Source organism: Lepidochelys kempii, chromosome 10, assembly GCF_965140285.1.
Source record: "Lepidochelys kempii isolate rLepKem1 chromosome 10, rLepKem1.hap1, whole genome shotgun sequence".
Lineage (NCBI taxonomy): Eukaryota > Metazoa > Chordata > Testudines > Cheloniidae > Lepidochelys > Lepidochelys kempii.
This window is the reverse complement of record NC_136389.1, coordinates 77,871,441-77,893,969: the sequence shown is the minus strand read 5'-3', so window position 1 is coordinate 77,893,969 and position 22,529 is coordinate 77,871,441. Positions and strand designations below refer to the sequence as shown.

Below are 22,529 nucleotides of genomic sequence, written 5' to 3'. Positions count from 1 at the left end.
AACCACTAGAGCAACTTACTGCGGAGCGGGGTGGCTGCTTCATCGCTAACTCAAGTCTGGATGCCTTTCTAAAGGAGATGCTGCAGCTCAACCAGAAGTTATGGGCTTGTTGCAGAAATGGCTGGGTGGGATTCTCTGGCCTGTCATTCAGGGGGCCAGGCTAGATGACTGCAATGGCCTTAAACGCTAGGAATCAATGATTTGAGGGGGCTGATGGAGGAGGGGTGGATGAGGCCTCTCAACCCCTGCAGATCTGGTGTATTCGTGAAGGCACTCACCAAACCTGCCTCTGTTGGCTCCTTTGCTTTCCCACACATCACCGTTCCTGCAAAAGCTACCATTGACTGGATTTTCCCTGCCGCTGTCTGAATTTCTATTGGGAGGTCCAGTGAGTGCACAGGGGCAGGGGACGAATCCTGGGAGCACGGCCAACCTCATGGCCCTGCCCCTCAAAGCTGCAGGGAGTCAGCAGGAGAAAGAGGTTTCCCAGGGGGCAGTACTCCCTGCCCCTCTCTTGCTTCTAGCTTAGCAGGATGAAAACTCTCCTGGGACCCCTTGGGGACAATCCAGGCCGTTGTTATGTATTCACAACCAATTCCAAGTGCCACAAAGCACCTTGAGAGCAGGAAACCCTTTTTCCCTACGTGCAGAAATTCTAATTGCCAAGCCTATCTTTTTAAATTACTGAAGAACGCCCTTAATTGGCTGGTTAGCTGTAACCTTTAGCCCAAGCATGCTGCTGCAGCTGAGTTATAAATCTTTACAACTGAATTTTAATAGAAATATTAATGCAGCCATTATCTCTTAGCAATGGGCCTGTGCCAGTGTAATTCAGCTGCTTGTTGCTTGCTCTCTAAGCCACACCTTATTAATTTCTGAGCTAATGGGGGAATTTTCTCCTGTGCTCTAAATTGGTCTCATTAAAAAGGGAAGGCAGGCCTGCTGGTGTCAAAACCACATCAAACTGAGTCAGGAAGAATCCAGCACAATTTACTTCAGACTGATAATCTACTGAGGGCTTGTCTACAGGGTGCATTAGTCCACACCGGAGAGGTGTAAATTCTAGTCTGCGTTAGCATGTCCGGCACCAATGGCCCGTGTGGGCCCTGCTGGCACACACTTAAAGTTCCCTAGTGCACGTTAACGCAGGCCCGTTTTGGCTCAATTAGGGTCTTGGCCAAAACCCACTGAAGTCAATGGAAAGACTTTCATTGATTTCAGTGGGGTTTGGATCCAATTCTTATTGCACTATGAAACCCATGCAACAGTTGCCAGCATGCCGTTGATTTAGCAGTGGTTTCATACGGAGATTGTGGGTGTTTTAAGCCTGCTTGCAGAAGTCTTGGCAGTTAGGTGTTTCTGAGCTAATGAGAGGAGCATTTCTTGGCTTCCAATTCAGAAGGGTTACAGGCTTAGACTTTATCTCAATAATGGCTAGAAAAGACAGCAGAAATAGTCATTCTGTTATCTCCTCTCCCTCCTCGCAGTTAACGCTAGGGAGAAGAGGTGAGTCTTCCTTTATTATTCCTCAGGCAGAAGGAAAATTTATCGTACGCCTGCTGCTGACTTAATATAACCCCACTGGGCTTTAAGGGCTAGTTTACACCCTGTTAGAGTTATTATTGCATGGGGTTTAAGCCAGGACAGAATTTGGTTCTGTGTACAGGAGATTAAGGATCGGACTGTACCATCTATTCTCAGCATATTCTGATGTGAGTGTGAGGCAGAGAACTCTGTGAATAATGAATTTTTTGGTTGGCTGGTAATTCTGAAAAATTGGGGGAAGATTATTTTGGGTTCAACCAAAATTCAAATATTTTGCGAATTGAAAAGTTAAAAATAAAAATTGGCGTCTGTCAAAATGCAATGTTTTGTTTCAATTTGAGGGATTTTTCTGTGCGTTTTTAAATGTTTTAAAATAAATTTGGAGGAAGTTTCTAAACAGGAAAACCATTTTGAATCCAAAAATTGAAATGTTTCATTTAAAAAATGTGGAAACAAAATTTTTGACTTGCTTTGATTTATTTTTTTTTTAAGCACAAACAATTTGGTGAAACCAACACAAATTCACAAAATGTTTTGGGGTTGCTGACTGCATTTTTCATTCAAAAAGTTTCACGCAGCTCTAGTTAGGAGGCCCATGCTTTGGAAATCATGATTAACACTTGAACGTGCACTGTTCTAGCTATGGCACTGTAATTCACAAAGGACAGGAGGAAAAACGTCAGTTCCTGGCATCCTTATCAACTACAAAATCAGTGATAAAACTCCCCTTTTGTGTACCTTTCACAACTGGTGACTGATTTCTAGATCATCTGAACAGTGCTTACGAAAATCTTAGACTGTACCCTGAGATGTCCAGCTTTTTTCTGTTAGTAGATTGATGGATCTTATCTTTTAATAGACAATCACCTCATATCGCCTTTTTGCTAAATCCAGCTTTAAAGAGTGTCAGGTTACAAAATGTTGCACTACCCAAACATACAAAGCACATCTATTTCTTCATGGAAATCCTGCCAGGGCCTGTGGACACAGAGCCAGCACATTTGAGCTGACTGCATTATACACTCTGCCAAAAACCAGAATTAGGAGGTCAAGTTTTAATAGATCCAGAAAACCCTAGAAAGACTTTAAATCCGGGCTAGCAAGTGGCATGTTGAGGTACCAGTAGTGGTTGACCAAAGGTTCAATACACTTCATATGGAGGTAGAATTATCTGTTGGTAGAGGACAGCAGAACAATTTGGCTATCAAGCTGTACTTTTCCCTGCCGACCTCCTGACAACTCTGTTAATCTTTCCTATGGAAGTAACCTCCTTTTATAGCTGTGAGGCAGGCAAGATAATGAAAACCTAAACACAGCGGGGAAAGCAACCCAATTTACCCTTTGTATCCAGAGGCAGGGTCAACAAAGAGATTATCAGCCCAGCAATAGAGCAAGATAAGTAATAAAAAGAAAAGGAGTACTTGTGGCACCTTAGAGACTAACCAATTTATTTGAGCATGAGCTTTCGTGAGCTACAGCTCACTTCATCGGATGCATACCGTGGAAACTGCAGCAGACTTTATATACACACAGAGATCATAAAACAATACCTCCTCCCACCCCACTGTCCTGCTGGTGCTTATTACCAGCAGGACAGTGGGGTGGGAGGAGGTATTGTTTTATGATCTCTGTGTGTATATAAAGTCTGCTGCAGTTTCCACGGTATGCATCCGATGAAGTGAGCTGTAGCTCACGAAAGCTCATGCTCAAATAAATTGGTTAGTCTCTAAGGTGCCACAAGTACTCCTTTTCTTTTTGCGAATACAGACTAACACGGCTGTTACTCTGAAATAAGTAATAAACCATCCCTCTGCCTTGAAGTCTCAGAATAAAATACACCCTTGGAGCTGATTCTGCTAGAGGAAGCTTGCTGTCTTGTGATGGGGAGGGAGAAGCAGGAAAGGATTTCTCTGCAATATGTAGGCAGAGACTTGCTTGGGTTAGTTCCACAATATCTCCCTGACACATGCCAACTCTCTTCCCTGATAAGGGGAGAACCCAAGACAGCTGGGTATCATCCCCGTGACATTCCTCTAGCCCTTTCGTTACTGTTTGTGAATTGACTGTCTGTCAAGCTAAGTGGGCTTAATTCAGTCTCCCCTAAGCTTTTAAGTTGTGGAAAGTGGGATAGAAAAGCAAAGTATTCACATCAGAAGAAAGCACAGCTTATTTTAAAAGGTACTAAAGTCTACGTCAATGTGTATGTCCGTGTATGCCAATCAACCAACATTATGGTTTTCCAATAGTAGTGTTAGGAACAGCTCTAGCTTTTCTGCCCACGTCTGTAGCTTCACTGACCTTCTCTTTATCCTCCAGCAGAGAGCCCTTAACTATAGACGGGCCAGTACTGAAAGGCTGCCCTGACCTCCAGGTATTGCCAAAAATACACATGGTTCGTTCATTAGCATGACCTACCTTAAAGGACAAGTCAAGGCCTTACGTACCCCAGCGTAGTGTCCCCACAAAACCTCCCCACTGATGGAACTGGTAACATGAGAGACCTCCAGATCTGCTAACGTTTAACACGATTCCCGGCTGATGTCCATGTTTGAGCTGGGCTGTGTTCAGCGATGGTGCTGAACCAGCTTTGTCACCATTGTATTGCACCTCGCACCCTCTCTGATCCTTGGAAATTGTTCTTCTGGTGGGCAGGGGTAGCAGTGGGGGGAGCTTGTTGCTTTTTAGTGTCAAAACACAGCTCTCGCTATTTTGTTCACTAGCCTAATGCCATCGACGTCATCCCTGATTAGCACTGGGGCAAACGAGAGCTGAATATGATCTAGAGTCCATGCCACAATGGCATTACTGTCTAAACGTGACCTAAAGAAAGATCCTCCTCTAACATGTCACCCCTCTGTTCTTAACCAAGAGGCTAGTGGATTTTCACCATTGGCTGAGGAAGGAGTCTCCTGCTATTAGAGTTTTGAGTGGTCTGATGGAGCCCTCACTTCTGAATTTCTTCCTCTCCTCTCATCACAATTTCCTTTGGCTTGGGGGAGGCCTTGGACTCAGAGAGCCCGTATCTCTTTGGGCACTCCAATCCCACTTTCTCACCCAGCAGAATTAAAATCTGGACAGAATTCAGACTCTTGGGCTCTGCACCTGCAGCAGCCAAGTGAGCTAATTGTGACTGCTTTGCCCAGTGTGGGCTGTAAGCTAAAGTTAGAGGAAAGGGCAGTAAAACAAGTTGGCTCTGTTAGCCTGCAAGATACACTTCAGGCACCTTTCCTCCCTTTCTGTTTTTCCCACCAGGAGTAATGAACTAAAGGGAATGGAGCCACCCTGATTCTTCATGAGTTCTCCTTTTGGTTCATCCTGCAGACCACTGGAGTTGCACGTGTACCATGCAGGGGAGTCACAGCAGGTCTTTGCTTTGCTCTGGTGTGTGAAGGAAGTAGCTGCAGCTGGCCTACAGCTTTCAGCCCTATTGCTGGAGGTGCCAGCTGCCCGAAAGCACCACTGTGGCGGGCGTCTGCGTGGCCCTCATTTTTCAGCCTGGCTGAGGGAGGAGATCCTCGGAACTCCAATATGTTTGCTCTTTGATCATTTTGTAGAAGTCCATAAAGCCCCTTCATCCAAGGCTTTTCTGCTTTGCCACCCTTTTGGATAGTTATTGCCTTTAAGAATGCCAGTCACTTTAAAAGCGACGTGTGTAAATATTCACTGAGTACAGTAGGGTTCTTTTTTAGAATGGTCATTTTTTTTAAAGGATTGTTTGACCATGGAGTGGGGGAAGGGGATCCAGGATGGCTGTGGATTCTGTCCAGAGGAGGTGTTTGAGGTTTATTCTTGGGGATGGTGTGTTTCCTTATAGATGTTTTTGTTTGAATGTTTAGGGTCGTAAGGGTTTGGGCTCCATTTTCGTCTGGGCCTCAGGAAATGGTGGCAGAGAAGGCGATTACTGCTCTTGTGATGGCTACACCAACAGCATCTACACCATCTCCATCAGCAGCAGCACGGACAGTGGGCTCAAGCCCTGGTATTTAGAGGAATGTGCGTCTACTCTCGCCACAACCTACAGCAGCGGGGCATTTTATGAACAAAAAATTGTAAGTTGTATACCCGGCTCCAAGATGGTTAATTGAATTCTACCTATCTGCCATTTCACACTTCTCCTCCTAAAAACTGCCGGGAAATGTTATGTGGTTCTGTTGCTGTGTTTCACCCCAGAGGTGACTGCATTTCAGTGGGGGCGTGAAGTGATTCTAGTTTACAAAGCACTGTGAGATCCTGCGAGATGGAAGGTGTTCTATTCAAGTACGTCACTATTTGAAGTAAGTACTGAAGAAGTCCTTACTTCAGTAGACTTTCTCTTTGGGATTTACATTGGGTTTTGGTTTAGATTTTTTTAAAACTTTTTACCTGATCCTGCAAACATTCAGGCCTGTACTTCTCTCTGGAGTCAGTGGGGCTTCTTGTGCACTTAAAGTTGAGTATGTGCATGTTTGCAGGGTTAGGGCCTTAATTTTGTAACTGTAGGGCCAGATTCTGCTCTCATTTTCTCTGGATTTACACCAGTGAACTCCGCTGATGTCAATAGAACAACATCAAGATATGTCTGATGTGCAAAGAGAATCGGGACCCTTTTATTTTTTTAATCTGAGTGAAAAGCAATAAAATGTTCCAAGCTTCCAAAAGTATAGGAATATGCAACTAGTGTCCTTTACTACCCTTTGAAATGAAAGCTTAGGATTCTTTTAGTTAAAGATCTGAGTTCCTATAATTTTAGCCTGAAATAGGCACTAGAGAGGAAACATGGTTAGGCCACTTTCCTAGGACTTGGGAGAGTTGTGTTCAAGTCCCTGATCTGCAATACACGGTTAAGCAAGTTACTTAGTCTCTCTGGGGCCCCACTTCCCTATCTGTAAAGAGGGAATAACAGCACTGCCCTACCTCAAAGGGATGTTGTGAGGATACATACATTAAAGATTGTGAGGTGCTGAGGTACTACAGGAATAAGGGCCAGATATGTACCACAATAGAGTTCTAGAAGTTTAAAGAAATGCATGTGCCCACATTTGTCAGTAGGTGTAAACACTTAAGAGCTGTTTTATTTCCTCCCTCCCTTCCCACTCCCCCACCCCCGGAACTTCATTACGGCCAAAATTTGGATAGAATTCCTTCCCCTTAGCTACTACGTGTATTACATGGAAACGGGGTGTGCGGTAATATCTGTGCTCCATGAGCAGGAATTTAATGCTGACTTAAAACAAAAAGTGTTCGTGTGTCTGGAGTGAAGAGAAGATCATTTTCAATCTTAAATGTGATTTTTAAAGCCTTACTAAAGTACGTTCTGTAAACGCTGTGAAATTAAAATGGCCATGCTATTTAAACAGAAAGCCCTCTATTATTTTGATAGAGGTGAAAGGCCTAGTTTTATAGTCGCAAATCTACAACTCTTGATTTGCATTATTTTCTGTTAGGAAGTGGGTCTGTATAAATTATGTGTGAACTTATTTTTACGTTTATCTGTATAAGCAGAGTTTATGCTCTGCACTCTGCAAAACCAACAGGGGAAGTCAGGCAGAAGGGTTTATTCAGGTGATCATTTGATATATTAGTTCCTCTTCTGTTACATCATGCTCTACTGGGACATGCTTTTGAGGCAGGGGTGGGCAAACTTTTTGGCCCAAGGGCCACATCCACGTTGTGAAACTATATGGAGGGCCGGGCAGGGAAGGCTGTGCCTCCCCAAACAGCCTCACCCCCGCCCCCATCCACCCCTTCCACTTCCCACCCCCTGACTGCCCCCCTCAGAACCCCCGACCCATCCAACCCCCACTGCTCCTTGTCTCCAGATTGCCCCGTTCCGGGACCCCCTGCCCCTAACCACCCCCCAAGACCCCACCCACTATCCAACCCCCGCTGCTCCCTGTCCCCTTGCCCCGACCCCTATCCACACCCCCGCCCCCTGACGGGCCCCCCAGGACTCCCATGCCTATCCAACCCCACCCCCCACTCCCCGCCCCCTTTCCATGCTGCTCAGAGCGGCAGGAGCTCGCAGCCACGCTGCTCGGCAGGAGTGGTGGGCCAGAGCGCTGGCAGCGTGGCAAGCTGAGGTTGCAGGGGAGGGGGTATCATGGGGGAAGGGCCAGGGGCTAGCCTCCCCAGCCAGGAGCTCAAGGGCCAGGCAGGGCGGTCCCGCGGGCCGGATGTAGTTTGCCCACCTCTGTTTTGAGGTCTCGAATTGTGCGCTGTGAGAAGCAGGAAGGTGTTGTAATTCAAAAGAGCGACTGGCTGAACCAGTGCATGTTGGAACATGATTTACAATGCAGTGTACAAGACTGGTGTTCAGTGAAATTGCTTAGGCTCTGCAAGTATTGACTTGTATTTTTTCTTGATTAGTCACACTAATGTGTGAAAAAGGGTTCTTAGCTCTGACGAATACATTTGGCAACAACCCCATTGAATAAAAACCTGCCCTGTCCTCCTTCCTAATTTCTTCCCTTGATAACATCATAATAATGTTTCCTCAGAGAAATAGTGGAAAACCATCACTGAGTTTCAATGAACCATTCTGTGAACAGCTTGGGTATTTTTTCACAGCCTTTCAAGTTTGCCCATCAAAAAAATGTATGTAGTCTCTTAATAGCAAGATACTGGGCTATAATATTCTCTGTGCATAACCCAAAACTCAGGCAATTCCAATATTACCTGTCATCACCTCTCATCGCTAGAGCTAGTCCGGAATCGTCCATCAAAATGATGTTTCGATGGACATTGCAGTTCCTGCAAAATACAAATTTTCTGTGGGGCAAATTTCAATTTTTTTGATTTTTCCATTAGGAAAACCAAAACAAAATATTTGTTGAACAAGTTTCACATTAAGGTGCATAGTCTTATGGTGCTGGGTTTCCTTATAGGAGCTGTAGTTTGGGTGTCTGATGTTTCCATTCTCTCCTATGGTCCAGGCTCCCAGACTGGACTACATCTCCCATGCAGTGCAGTCTCCGTTCTGATTGAGCTGCCTGATGCATCATGGGTGTAGTCTGACCGGGGAGCCCAGCCCACAGGAGAAAAGGCATCATGTCCCTGAACTAAAACTACCAGAAGGCAATGCAGCACCACAGGGAGACGCAGTTTAATGCTGAACTGACTTGAAATGTTTCGTTTCAGGTCAGTCCAACCAACTGAAATGAAACTTTTCAATTTGGGAATATTGAAGTGTTTCATCCTGATGGGAAAATGCCAAAATAAAGTGTTTTGCAGTTTCCAAATAGACATTTTTCAGAACTTTTTATTCCATGAGTATTTTCGGTGTTTCAACTTTTCCCTCCAGATTTGGGACGAAAGCAAAAATGTAGATGTATCAGGATTTCCCGTTTTTTGACCTGCTCTACTCATCACCTTGCCAAGCTAATGAGCTAGTGAATTGGGTTGAGGATTTGCAGACCACTAGGACAAACTATCCTCAGGTGTTCAGAAGAGGTGGTTCCACTGAAAGGCAGGCTAGATACAGAACATCAAAACTGTGTTATACAGCGTTCTAGCCACAGCCTCCCCCTTAATCTTAAGTATCCTCATGCAGCAAAAAACCACTGCAACGGTTTGCAAATATGATTACTATGGAGAGCAACCACTTCGGAAATTTGACACACATTTCTTCTGAAGAATAGATTGATATCAAAGTTTGCCACTTTTCATACTTCTGATATCTCCGCATGCTTTACAAAGCAGGGAGTTAGATAGTTCTGGGTAATGCAGCAAGTTTTACTTTCTACTATCAAACAGGTTGAGACACTGGGACTGCTTTGTGAAAATAGGGAATGTTGGCCAGGGCACCAGAGGTATTTTTTGCTTTAACTTTCACCTGGGCAGTCGCATCATTGATGAGACAGGTCCCAAAAATCACGAGAGTGGCTTTAAAATCATGGGATTTTTAACAGTGTGGGAACAGGTCTTGATTTAACTTCTCATCTGAAGACCAGCCCATCTAATGATGCAGCACTCACCGAGGGATGTATTAGATTAATAGCTCAAGCCCTGATGCTGGACTTGAATCTTCTGGGCTAAAAGTAAAGGTGCTGCTAACTGAATGTTTGCAAGGATCAGCTTCTCTATGGGCCAGATCAGACGGCATGTTTGTAAGTGCTGGTGGTGACTCTCATGCAGATTTGCCAGCCCTGTCACTCTGGCCAGCAGTCAAAGTGAGCTACTGTTCCCCTGGAGCCCAGTGGTGACTGAAAGGGAAAAGCTTGGGTTTATTATTGCAGTAACGGTGATGACAATGTCCCTCCTCACAACATGTCACCGGGCAGCGTGGATACTCATTTTCCATAGGCAGCTGTCTCCAAATTCATGATCCTTGACAAAAGTTTTTCCCCCTGTCTCAAATTACATTGTCATTGTACTGCCAAGTAGCTAAAGAAAAACTTAAGCTGGGAATGTCTAAAACACATTTGTTTATCATATGTCCATTTTCGCTGTACAGCTGTCTGGGGCCCTGATTCAAAAAAAGCATGCTTAAATCTTAAATGCCTTGTGCATATTGATATCAATGGGACTTGTGCACACGTTTAAAGTCTAAGTGCTGTCCCGAATTGGGGTGCTTTCCTGAAGTGGGGCCTTCATTTTGTCAGATTTTTCCAGCAAGCATTTTTCATGCTTCCCCTCATGCTCCCTCACTGTCCCAGAAGAAGCTCCTTGTATACATCCCCAGACACATCTCACAGTGCTCCTTCAAACCCTCCTTTGTGGTGATGCCTGTAGTGTGGCAGTCCCCCCACTCCGGCTCAGAAGGGGTTAAAAGCCAGCCCTTGGAGAGGGTGGGGGCTGAGAGAAAGGGCTGGGCTGATTGGGAAGGCAGCCACAGCTGGGGCCATGCCCCAATCAGGCCACAACAGGCCCTATAAAAGGGCTGTGAGCCAGGAGCTCAGGTAGAGAGACTCTCTCTCTCCCTCTCCTGAGAGAGGAGGACCTGGCAGCTGAGCAGGGTACCTAGAGTGGAGCAAGGCTGGGGGGGACGGGGAGGCCAGAGGAGCTCCAGCTTGGGAAACCCCCAGACTGCAGGCCTCGCTAAAGGCCAGGAAAGGTAGGGGATAGCCTGGGGTTAGGCAGAGGCAGCTGGTCCAACCCCCCTTACTGATGATGAGTGGTTTACAGACTGCAGTCTGCCCCAGTATGTGGGGCTAGATGGTGACTGGCAGTAGCCACTGAGGCAAGGTGAGGATACGGGGTTGAGGGTTCTCCTGGAAGGGGAGACCCAGAGTGTGGGGGCACTGCCAGGGGATAGCACCCTGAGGTAAAGAGGGGCACCAGGGTCCAGGAGGGACATGGGGGCCAGCGGCAGGTGAGACACCAGCCTGCAGAGGGCGCTCTGGGCTGGAAGAGCTAATTCCCAAGACGCCCAGCAGGAGGCGCCGCCCCAGTGAGTTGCCGCTTCACTACAATGCCCACAAAAAACTTGACAGTGGGTAGGCAGTTAGTGTGCTGTGACTGCTGCTGCTTATACTGTTTATCACCTCATTGTTTGACTCCTAGGACTGGAAGGGACCTCAAGAGGTCACCTAGTCCAGTCCCCTGCACTCATGGCAGGACTAAGTAAGTTAGCTTGTGCTTCCACCTGTTGTCTCTCAGCTTCTTAAATTGTTAGCTCTTCTGTCTGTGACACGGACCTTGGACTGTTTTGTGATCAAACTGTATAGAAATCTGCTCATAGCACAATGACTAGCTGCAATAATTTTGTCATTAGGTTACCACGGATTTAAGACACGGTTGCACAGAAGGTCATACTGGAACCTCCGTGTCTGCACCCATTGTCACAGGCATCATTGCTTTGGCTTTAGAAGCAAAGTAAGTTAACTCTTGACTTCCTTGTTGGCTACTTTCTGTATTGAATGTTTATGTAATTGGAGCCAGAGAAAAATTTCAGGCTTTTTACTAGAGCTGGCTGAAATGGGAAAATGATTTCATGAAAAATTGTGAAATTGTTTCCATTTTGCTAGGTTTTATGTGGGTCCATTTTCTAATTTGCAGGAAAATTTCCTGCAATACTTTTAAATAACACTTTTACTGAACTAGTTCTTAGCACATTTCTTTTACCGAACCCCTGGCTTTCAATAAGACAACAGTTTTCAGTGAACGAAAATTTTTGATAACTATTTCAAAAATGGTTTCCATAAAAATTGTGGTTAAAAATGTTGCAGAAAGTTTCATGTGAAATGGAACATTTCTGTAATGGTGTCAGTTTTTCACAAAACATTTCATTTGGAGGTGGGGGGCGGGGGCGGTCACTTTTCAACCAAAGAAAAGGCTTTTAGTGTAAAACATTTTGACCGACTCTACCTTTTTAAAGAGCTATGGTTGGAAAACTGAAATCTCTCCCCAACCTCAGCCCCTCCTTTCCATTTAAATCTCTTTTACTTTTCCCTACATCCCCTCCTGCAATGTACAGATAAACTTCATGATGTAACCTGAAGATCACAAAACCCAGGTTGTAGCGGACCAGAATGGGGGAGTGTCATCCTGAGACCCCCTCACTGGGTGTGCCCTGCCACCAACCTCCCTTTTTATACCAGGAAGCTGTTGAATCCAACAGTTTCTACTGTATCACATGACCGGAGAGGAGGGTCTGTGAAATAGCCAGGACTCAGACAGTGAAGGGTGGGTAGATCCAAATAAAGACTTAAAGTTCAGCAGTATCCAGTGCAGATCAGGAGCAATGTGCTCCCAGTGGGAAATACCATTTAGCAACTGGGATAGCCTCATTCTGCACTAGATACACTTTCAGGATGGATGTGAGGTGCATTTGTTGGAAAAAGAAAAGGAGGACTTGTGGCACCTTAGAGACTAACAAATTTATTTGAGCGTAAGCTTTTGTGAGCTACAGCTCACTTCATTGGATGCCTCACGACAGCTTATGCTCAAATAAATTTGTTAGTCTCTAAGGTGCCACAAGTCCTCATTTTCTTTTTGCGGATACAGACTAACACGGCTGCTACTCTGATTCCTTGGAAAGTGGCATTTAGCTCTTAATGCAGCTGCTACATACAGGGGACATTATCAGACCAATTCTCTGAGACTGTGCAGTTAAAGGACCTGATCCTGCTCCCACTGATGCATGGGGAAAAGCTCCTATTGAATTCAGTATTTTGGGATTGATCCCAAACAAAACACAGTAAGTTTTGAGTATAACACCAACAGACCCTGGTCATCTGGATTGAACCTGGGACCTCTGGAGCTTAGTACATGAGCCTCTGCTGTATGAGCTAAAACCACATGGCTGTTAGCTAAGGCTGTAGCAGACTCCTTAATCTCTAGGTGGTCTCAATTGCCACTAGGTGGGACAGAACACCACAGCCAGGAGGTGTGTGGGTTATATTAGCGTTTTAAAAGGTGTCACTTTCCCTCTAAATGCAGCCTTGGCATCTATACATGTCTCAGGCCGTTGTTTTCTCTTTCCTATAACAAGCGTGTTTGATGCGTTTGATACAACTTATTAGTTTTAGGAAAAAAACAATAACCCAGGCTGCTGGCATCCATGCTGTGATTCCAGCTCCCGCAGCCATTAATCTATTGTAGGCAGCTGGGAGTCTACAGTCATAGAGACCCATAATTTCTTAGGTTGATGTGATGCAGTTCAGTGAAGGCACTAAAATGCTGGCATAGCTGACCACTTTTGTCCTTGTTCCCCTGCCCCCTGGCTTTAAGATACTTTGGCTCTATTTTAAATTGAGGAACCCATGACAGAGGAACCCATTTTAGAGATGCCATTTTCATTCCAAATGAAGAGAGTTCGATGTAATTTTTGAATGGGTTTGCTGGTGAATAAAATTCAGCATTAAGTACCAGAGGATGGCACATAAGAGATGCAAGCACTCAGACAGTCCATTACAAGAAGAAATAAATTGAATTTCTTTTGTTAAATGCTGTGGATAGAATTATAAATCAAGCTCAATATGCTTAAGTAGCATCTGAAAGGGAAAAGCATGAAAAGTGTTCACAAAATATCTCTAATCAGTGATGCTTATAAAGAGTTAGACAGTGAGTGAAATTCACCCCAATTCACAGGGTCAGCACAATGCCTAAATACTATCTAAGTCTCATTTATAGCCTACTTTGATTGTTACCCTAAATGAGAAGCTCAGTTTATTTCCCACAGGATGTGATATTTATAGGAATGTAAAGTTTGCTATTGCAACTCAGACTATTGGCCCATCTGGTCAAGTAAACTGCTTGGAGCAGTGACCAATGCCTGCCATTTTGGAGGAAGATGGGGAAACCATACCCAAAATGTACACTATTCTGCACTGCAGAATTCCTTCCTGACCGCCATGTGGCAATCCGTTTATGTTCTGAAGCATGAGATTTCAATACACTTAGCCTGGAATGAATCACTGCAAATGTTGGCCATCAGATTACCCGTTCCATCCAGGTCCAGTATTTAGCCCTGCTTATCTGATCCCATTGCAGCTTTGCTAGAACTTAAATAACTTTTAATATCTATTCCAGTCTAGAGGGATGGAAAACAAAAGTTCCTTTAAATCTCTACACATAATGCTAACATTTAAATAACCAATTTGCACTGTGTTTTAATTTAAATGGAAGGAAAACCCTCTTACATCTATCACTGAATGATGTTGTCTTTTCCTTTACCAGGAAAGGTGAGATGTAGCTGCTGCATTCTCCTCCATGCAGCCATGGGTTTGCACTACAGAACAGTCAAATCTGAATGTACCTGACAATGTTCAGCTGATTGAAAGTTACTACACAGGCCCTGAAGGCTTCCCTGTAATTTTTTTCTTTACATTATTATTTTAGCCCCTCACTGACCTGGAGAGATGTTCAGCATCTGATTGTTAAAACATCCAGGCCACTACATCTGAAAGCAAATGACTGGAAAATAAATGGAGCAGGACGCAAAGGTGAGGCAGACAGTGTATGTGGACTGGATTGAGCATCATTTGCTGCAAATGGTACTCCCAGGAGACTTCTGCACCATTACTCAAAACAGAATTTGCACAGAATTAATGTTCTGTGCAGAATTTCCTTTTTCCCCACAGAATTGGTGCTGCAGAGCTGCTGTCTGCCACTAGGGGCTGCTGGACCCAGCAGAGCCCAGCTCCCCAGCTTGCAAATAGAAGACACTGCTGGGGGGAAAAGGGACAGAGCTAGAGGGTTCCCAGCAGTTCCAGTTCCTGGCACACCCTGAAGGAAGCTGTGAAATCATGCAGCTGGGCTTGCGGGAGAGGAGTTGCTGGTGTCTGGGCTCATGGGTGCTCCATGGCTGGGCTCTGGGGAGAGAGGGCGTGGGTGTCCGGCCCCATGGCTGGGCTCTGGGAAGGAGGAGGCAGAGAAACGGGAACTGAGTTGTCGAAGGGGTTTCTTTAACTCTCTTGTCCTCAGGGAATCTTTTTTTGTTGTCTGTATTGTTAGACATAGTTGCTGATAAGTATTTTGAAATAAACTACCAAAATAATTGAAACTGGTGTAATTATATAGCATTATTTTGACAAATAACATTTGCAGAATTTTAAAATATTGTGTGCAGACTTTTGAATTTTTTGGTGCAGAATTCCCCCAGGAGTAAAGTGGATAGGGAGAAAGCAGTGCAGAAATCTATGTATGGAGAATAAGGTGCATAGCAGTGTCATTTATGTCACTGTCAGTGCACTCTCAGTAGAAATCTTTGGGATAACCTAGTGTTGTTCATACTTTACCCTCTTGAGGCGTTGTGGGGCACGGCTCTATCAAATGGAAAATCAATTTTGGGTATGTGTGTGACACACACTAACAAGAACATAGTGACCTCAGAAACACTGTATATATGTATAGTACACACTGAGAGGCATTGCAGTTCTCCTCTGCTCTCAAAATACTGGTGTAATTCCAGTTAATGCCAGTGGGAGTCTAAAGCACATCAGGAAAGGATTTGGTGCTGTTTCTAAAATAGCCATGCCAACTAATGATGGAAAATGTATCTAGCACACTTACAGTCCTCGGAGTTTCATTACTCACTCAGGATAATGGCTGTAGCATAATCCATGGCTTCATGACACGGGCATAGTATGATTAACTGTAGCCACCTCTAAGAGGGAGGATTAGAGTTGGATCCAATCTACATTCTGTCCAACTTCAACAACGACTTTTTCTTAAAACTCTGCAGTGTAGGAGGTGAGTGGAATTGTTGTTGAACCTGGCCCAAAGAAAAGCAGGGTGAAGTCTGCTGCTTAACCTCTCAGTAGTACGACTCGTAGACACGGTACCTAGAATGGGACTGTTCTTTGTGCTGGTAATTTGTGTTTGCTGCTGCCACTTCACTTCATGCTGAGATTCTTTATGTATGAAAGGATTTTAGGAGCCTTCTTAGAGTGTAATCTCCTGATGGTTGGTTCTACACCTTTCACCACAGGCCCTGATTCTGATTGGCACCTCCTGAGAGCTTCCACAGTTCTAAATAAATAATAATAGTTGGAACCCACTGAAGTGCACTGAGCATCTCTTACTTAGTGCTAGCCAAAAGCAGCAAAAGATTTCTTGCAACAAAAAATCTGGGGGGGGGCAGGGGTAGATAAAAACAAGGGGAAATAGGTTACCTTGCATAATGACTTAGCCATTCCCAGTCTCTGTTCAAGCCTAAGTTAATTGTATCCAATTTGCAAATGAATTCCAATTCAGCAGTCTCTTGCTGAAGTCTGGATTTGAAGTTTTTTTTGTTGTAATATCGCAACTTTCATGTCTGTAATCGTGTGACCAGAGAGATTAAAGTGTTCTCCGACTGGTTTGTGAATGTTATAATTCTTGACGTCTGATTTGTGTCCATTTATTCTTTTACGTAGAGACTGTCCAGTTTGACCAATGTACATGGTAGAGGGGCATTGCTGGCACATGATGGCATATATCACATTGGTGGATGTGCACGTGAACAAGCCTCTGATAGTGTGGCTGATGTTATTAGGCCCTGTGATGGTGTCCCCTGAATAGATATGTGGACACAGTTGGCAACGGGCTTTGTTGCAAGGGTAGGTTCCTGGGTTAGTGGTTCTGTTGTGTGGTATGTGGTTGTTAGTGAGTATTTGCTTCAGGTTGGGGGGGCTGTCTGTGGACAAGGACTGGCTGTCTCCCAAGATTTGTGAGAGTGTTGGATCATCCTTCAGGATAGGTTGTAGATCCTTAATAATGCATTGGAGGGGTTTTAGTTGGGGGCTGAAGGTGACGGCTAGTGGCGTTCTGTTATTTTCTTTGTTAGGCCTGTCCTGTAATAGGTGACTTCTGGGAACTCTTCTGGCTCTATCAATCTGTTTCTTCACTTCCGCAGGTGGGTGTTGTAAGAATGCTTGATAGAGATCTTGTAGGTGTTTGTCTCTGTCTGAGGGGTTGGAGCAAATGCGGTTGTATCGAGGAGCTTGGCTGTAGACAATGGATTGTGTGGTGTGGTTAGGATGAAAGCTGGAGGCATGTAGGTAGGAATAGCGGTCAGTAGGTTTCCGGTATAGGGTAGTAGCACTGTAGTGTCCAGGAAGTGGATCTCTTGTGCGGACTGGACCGGGCTGAGGTTGATGGTGGGATGGAAATTGTTGCAATCATGGTGGAATTCCTCAAGGGCTTCTTTTTCCATGGGTCCAGATGATGATGTCATCAATATAGCGCAAGTAGAGTAGGGGCGTTAGGGGACGAGAGCTGAGGAAGCGTTGTTCTAAGTCAGCCATAAAAATGTTGGCATACTGTGGGGCCATGCGGGTACCCATAGCAGTGCCGCTGATTGAAAGTATACATTGTCCCCAAATGTAAAATAGTTATGGGTAACTAACACACAAAGTTCAGCCACCAGGTTAGCCATGACATTATCGGGGATAGTGTTCTTGACGGCTTGTAGTCCATCTTTGTGTGGAATGTTGGTGTAGAGGGCTTCTACATCCATAGTGGCCAGGATGGTGTTATCAGGAAGATCACCGATGGATTGTAGTTTCCTCAGGAAGTCAGTGGTGTCTCGAAGGTAGCTGGGAGTGCTGGTAGCGTAGGGCCTGAGGAGGGAGTCTACATAGCCAGACAATGCTGCTGTCAGGGTGCCAATGCCTGAGATGATGGGGCGCCCAGGATTTCCAGATTTATGGATCTTGGGTAGTAGATAGAATATCCCAGGTCAGGGTTCCAGGGGTGTGTCTATGTGGATTTGATCTTGTGCTTTTTCAGGGAGTTTCTTGAGCAAATGCTGTAGTTTCTTTTGGTAACTCTCAGTGGGATCAGAGGGTAATGGCTTGTAGAAAGTGGTGTTGGAGAGCTGCCGAGCAACCTCTTGTTCATATTCCGACCTATTCATGATGACAACAGCACCTCCTTTGTCAGCCTTTTTGATTATGATGTCAGAGTTGTTTCTGAGGCTGTGGATGGCATTGTGTTCCGCACGGCTGAGGTTATGGGGCAAGTGATGCTGCTTTTCCACAATTTCAGCCCGTGCACGTCGGCGGAAGCACTCTATGTAGAAGTCCAGTCTGCTGTCTCGACCTTCAGGAGGAGTCCACCTAGAATCCTTCTTTTTGTAGTGTTGGTAGGGAGACCTCTGTGGATTAGTATGTTGTTCAGAGGTATGTTGGAAATATTCCTTGAGTCGGAGACGTCAAAAATAGGATTCTAGGTCACCACAGAACTGTATCATGGTTGTGGGGGTGGAGGGGCAGAAGGAGAGGCCGCAAGATAGGACAGCTGCATCTGCTGGGCTAAGAGTATAGTTGGATAGGTTAATAATATTGCTGGATGGGTTGAGGGAAATAGACAGAAGACTGCTTCCTCCTATATCTTTTGAGCTGGGTAGACAGTGAGGAGTACCACAGAAAGTTTGACAGAGTCTTCAAGATGGTGATGGGATTCTAATGAGAAGAGTTTCCCTAAGCCCATAGAGCCTGTGCTACAGGAAAAGGTGAAATTTGGATCTTTTTTTTGCATGTTTAGTATTTTTCCCCCTCTAAGAAATCAAGAGCCAAGGTTAAACATTTCCCCCCACACACACATAAGTGACTTTTAAACTCTGTTAATATCTTTAAGCAAGTAGATTTCTGAGTCTTGTGTCTTTTCAGTTAGCCATCTATATGGATATGGTCTGGTTAATGCAGAAGCTATTGTAATGGAAGCTAAGAAATGGAAAAAAGCACCCACCCAGCACATCTGCATTGGAAGCTCAGATAGGATACCCAGGTGAGTGGTCTTTTGTAGACTTCCCCCCCAGCACCAGGACTATGTGATGGCATAAATATTCTAGCTTGGGCAGACAATGCGTAACCTCCATCATAAATAATCACTTTCTGTTACAGTTACTAATACTTGCCTGTGGATGCGCTCAGCTATCCCAGCGCCATGCATGGAGGTAAATTAGACTCTGTGGCAGGACCACGTCCCTGCTGGCTAGATCTCACCCACATTGTGTGGTCAAGGTCACGCCGCCTGGGGGAAGCCATTTTTAAGAGTGTGGTGCTTCATGCCCACTTGCACACACGCTGTCCAATACCAGACAACACCGTGTCTGATTTTTGTCTCCGTGCTGGATGGGGAACAACGGTTAGAAAAGCAGACCTGTCCAGCTTAAAACCGGATGAATGGCCTGCCTAGTGTATGTGTGCAGGGGGGGTGAATAACCATGCCCTTGGAGTTGAGTTTGAACTCTGGTTTGACGTGGGGGAGTGCCCCCTGCTATCTGCATGGTGTTTGAAGTATTCATGGTGGCCAACTCTCATAAATTTTTTATGAGTCTTGTGATTGTTGTTGTTGGTTCTGAAAACCCCAGCTCCTGGAGGCATGTGAAGGAGTGAGAACGTCAGGGTTTTTTTTTTTTTTTTGTTTCTTTATTTTAAAACAAAGTTTCTAGCCCTCGCGGTTGCAAAGAGAGGCTTGGAAATGTGGAGCAAGGGCACTGTCAAGGCTCAGAAACCAGAAGGCAAATAATAATAATAACCTCCTGATATTTTGAACAAATATTGCACACTGGGTTCTTTTGATTTCAGAACCTGTAGGGATCAAGTTTTCAAGCTTTTCTCTGCAGCCCCAAGGATTAGGTGTGTATCTTCCTTCTTAAATGGAAGCTGTGATTCTCACTCTGTTCAGAAGAGACCAAAGAAGACAATGACTTTCTGCTTTATTCTGCCACTTGCTTTTCTAAACACAGCATCGTCCACTCTGGAAGTCTTATGGAGAGTCTCGTGGTATTTAGTGCTTTTTCTGAACTCTGTAGATGCCCCTATGTTAGTGCCCAAACCTGCCAACATTCCCTACAGGGCTTACGAAGGGGAGCAAATGCTACTCCGGGGCGTGTTTGCAGGGGCAGGCCCTTAAGGATGGCTTGTGGGTAGGGAAGTGAGGAAGTTGCTGACCTCAAGGGAAGAAAGAGAGGCAAGCAAGTCTGTGGCTGGGACAGCAGTCACCTCAGCCTGGCAATTTGGTCCAGTTGTGCAAAAACTAAGGGTATCCTCTTATTTAGAAAATGAAGCCAGGTTTGTGTTGGTGAACAAAGGTCCTGAGAATTCCAGTGGCCTTGTCTCTTTTCTGATTTGCACCAAATAAGCAGGGATTTGAAGCTCTGTCAGAAGTGCTGTAGCAAGGGGACAGGGTAGTTTTTTTTGTTTCTTAAATCCCTATAACTGGTTGGTAGAAGCTTTTGCAGCAATTCATCTTAGTGCTGCTTCAGACGCAGCGTATAGGCTGATGGCAAGACGCAGGAGATAAGATACACTAGGTACATGCCAGTTCTGAGCCTAGTTCATTGTGTAAATGTCTGAAGGTACTTTGATTTGAATTTGTTTGAAATGGATGCTATTAATGAGACCATCCTCTAGCAGCTTGACTCAAATTCCTCTCTTCCAAACAGAAGCCCCGCAGTTGATGCATGCAAACTGTCTGGTTTTGCATATAGTTTTTATTATGATTTGCCATGTCTCCCCATCCCAGGGAGAAACTGCTATGAAGGGGTATCCCAGATGGAGTGACCTCTGAAGTACCAGGGATCTTCCATTAGGGTACCTGGACACAAGGGGAATGATTCTGGAACTATCCACGTTGCAGGCAATGTCCTGAAATGAAGGACCATCCGGAAAACCCTCCAATTCCTCTGTACTAAAACTGGGAACAAAAGCTGTCTTGATCATATCAGAAATCTTTTCTGCTGTGCTAAGATGGGGACACCAAGAACTGGGCCTCATTTAGAGCAGCACTTCTCATAGAATTTGTGCTGGCCATCTGCGCGAGATGTCTTTTTCATAGATTTAAAGGCCAGAATGGACACTATGTTCTAGTCTGACCTCCTGCATAACCCAGAGCATAGAATTTCATCTTGTGACTCCTGTACTGAACCCAATAACTTTGGCATATGTTCCAGAATGCATCTGGGCTGGCTTTCCTGGTGTTCGCTACTTCAGAGTTTTTTATAAACAGTGGAAAGACTTCAAAGTCAAAGGCAGGCCAGTTCATGGCTACTCAGGTGCAATTACGGGTCTTTTGTAGACCTTCCCCCCCCCCCCTTTCTTTAGGCCTGATCCAAAGTCTCTGTTGAAATCAATAGACTCCCATTCAATGGATTTTGGATCAGGCCCTTTAGGGAGAAATTCCTTCTTCTCTTCTCTGGTGCAGTAGATCTGTCAGCCCAGGCATTAAAGTTTCAGCCTAAATGGAAACAGGCATGTAAATGTGTTTCTCATTGTGGGAATTGATGACCATGAGCAGAATAGTCTGTTGGGCCAGATTAGTCGATCTGGCTCTTAAAGAATCAAAATTCCTGGTAAGACACATCCTCCTTTCCAGAACAAGTGATTTGCTAATCAAAAGACCATTATTTTATTGGAGCAAATAGAGACTGCAAAGCAGTTATGAATTTGTAGCCAAAGAAGTTCATAAAACAGTTTCTGATACAGACCCTCTTTTTAAACCAAGGAGGAATGTGGCCCTAATAATAATACTAATTAATAAAAAGTTTGTGATCCATAACTCAGATCTTTGAGGACCATTCAAAACCATTTGGTTACCACTGAGCCCTTCAGCAGACTGGTGTTATAGGTAGGACAAGGTGTTGTGATGCAGATAGCATCGATTTGTTACTGTTTGTTGTGAAATAATAGGAAACAATGAGTAAACAAAACAAGTTTGTTGTGGTTTCCAGACATGAACAGGGGAAATGCAATTGAGGCTGGCAAGTGAAGGAAATGCACCCAGATTCTTATTTCATTAAGCAGCCCCTCTGGCTCCTTGTTTAGCATGAGTATGTGGAAAGAGATGGGGGGGGAGAATAAGCAAAGCTACAAAGAGTGGTTTAGCCTGGCTTAGCTTTAATTTGTCAGGACACTCTCTCCCTTGTTGACCGTGTCTGCGAATGCCATATTGTCAACCCCAAATGCTCAAATCATGAGTCAGCTCACCAAAAATCCCGAGATTCACCTTAAAATCCTGAGATTGTGTAAAAAGACTAGATGGGGCGGGGTGTTCTTTTTATTTGCCTTCTGCTTTTTGAGCCTTTGGGCGCACTGGGGTTACACTTTGAAGCTTTCTCCACACATGAGGGCTAGAAAACTTACTTTTTCATTAAGAATAAAGGCTGAAATCATCATGTACCCACTTGACTCCAGGAGTTGGGACTTTAAGGCAAGCAATAACTATCATGACTCTCATGACAAAATCATGAGAGTTGGCAACATAATATGAGGAGGTTTCCATCCATCCACCTACCAATCCACCCACGGGGTGTGTGTGTGATATAAATATCTGTGTTGTGCACGCACACACACAGGGAGTAAAGTATCACTGGTGTAAATATTGTAGTGACCTGGTGATGAACCAGGTTCTGTGTCTTAATAGCCAGTGGGAGTTTCATACGAGTTACCTACCTGAAGCCAGGTGTAACTGAATTCAGATGCTGCAGCCCAGTCCCTGAGGTTTAAACACAGCATTCCTCTTGCTGGTGATGTCCCCAAAAGACCTGGCTTGCTAGATCTTTAGGCCATTTTCGTGCTGCATTAAGTAATTTGTGAAGTCTGTCTGGAAGGCGTAAGATGTTTTGGCCTCATGGTGGT

At 44.8% G+C, this 22,529-nt stretch overlaps 1 protein-coding gene across 3 annotated transcripts in view; it reads left to right on the top strand.

Annotated features, from left to right (window-relative positions):
* Positions 1-22,529, top strand: part of PCSK6 (proprotein convertase subtilisin/kexin type 6) — a 118,665-nt gene that overhangs the window by 58,899 nt on the left and 37,237 nt on the right. For 2 of the 3 annotated variants that reach the window (XM_073304307.2, XM_073304309.2), the window contains exons 8-11: positions 5,382-5,594; positions 11,237-11,337; positions 14,305-14,408; positions 18,558-18,675. In XM_073304307.2, the coding sequence (XP_073160408.2) occupies positions 5,382-5,594; positions 11,237-11,337; positions 14,305-14,408; positions 18,558-18,675 (536 nt within the window). Of the gene's footprint in view, positions 1-5,381; positions 5,595-11,236; positions 11,338-14,304; positions 14,409-18,557; positions 18,676-22,529 lie in introns of those variants that run through there. The other variant, XM_073304312.2, reaches the window with a different exon arrangement.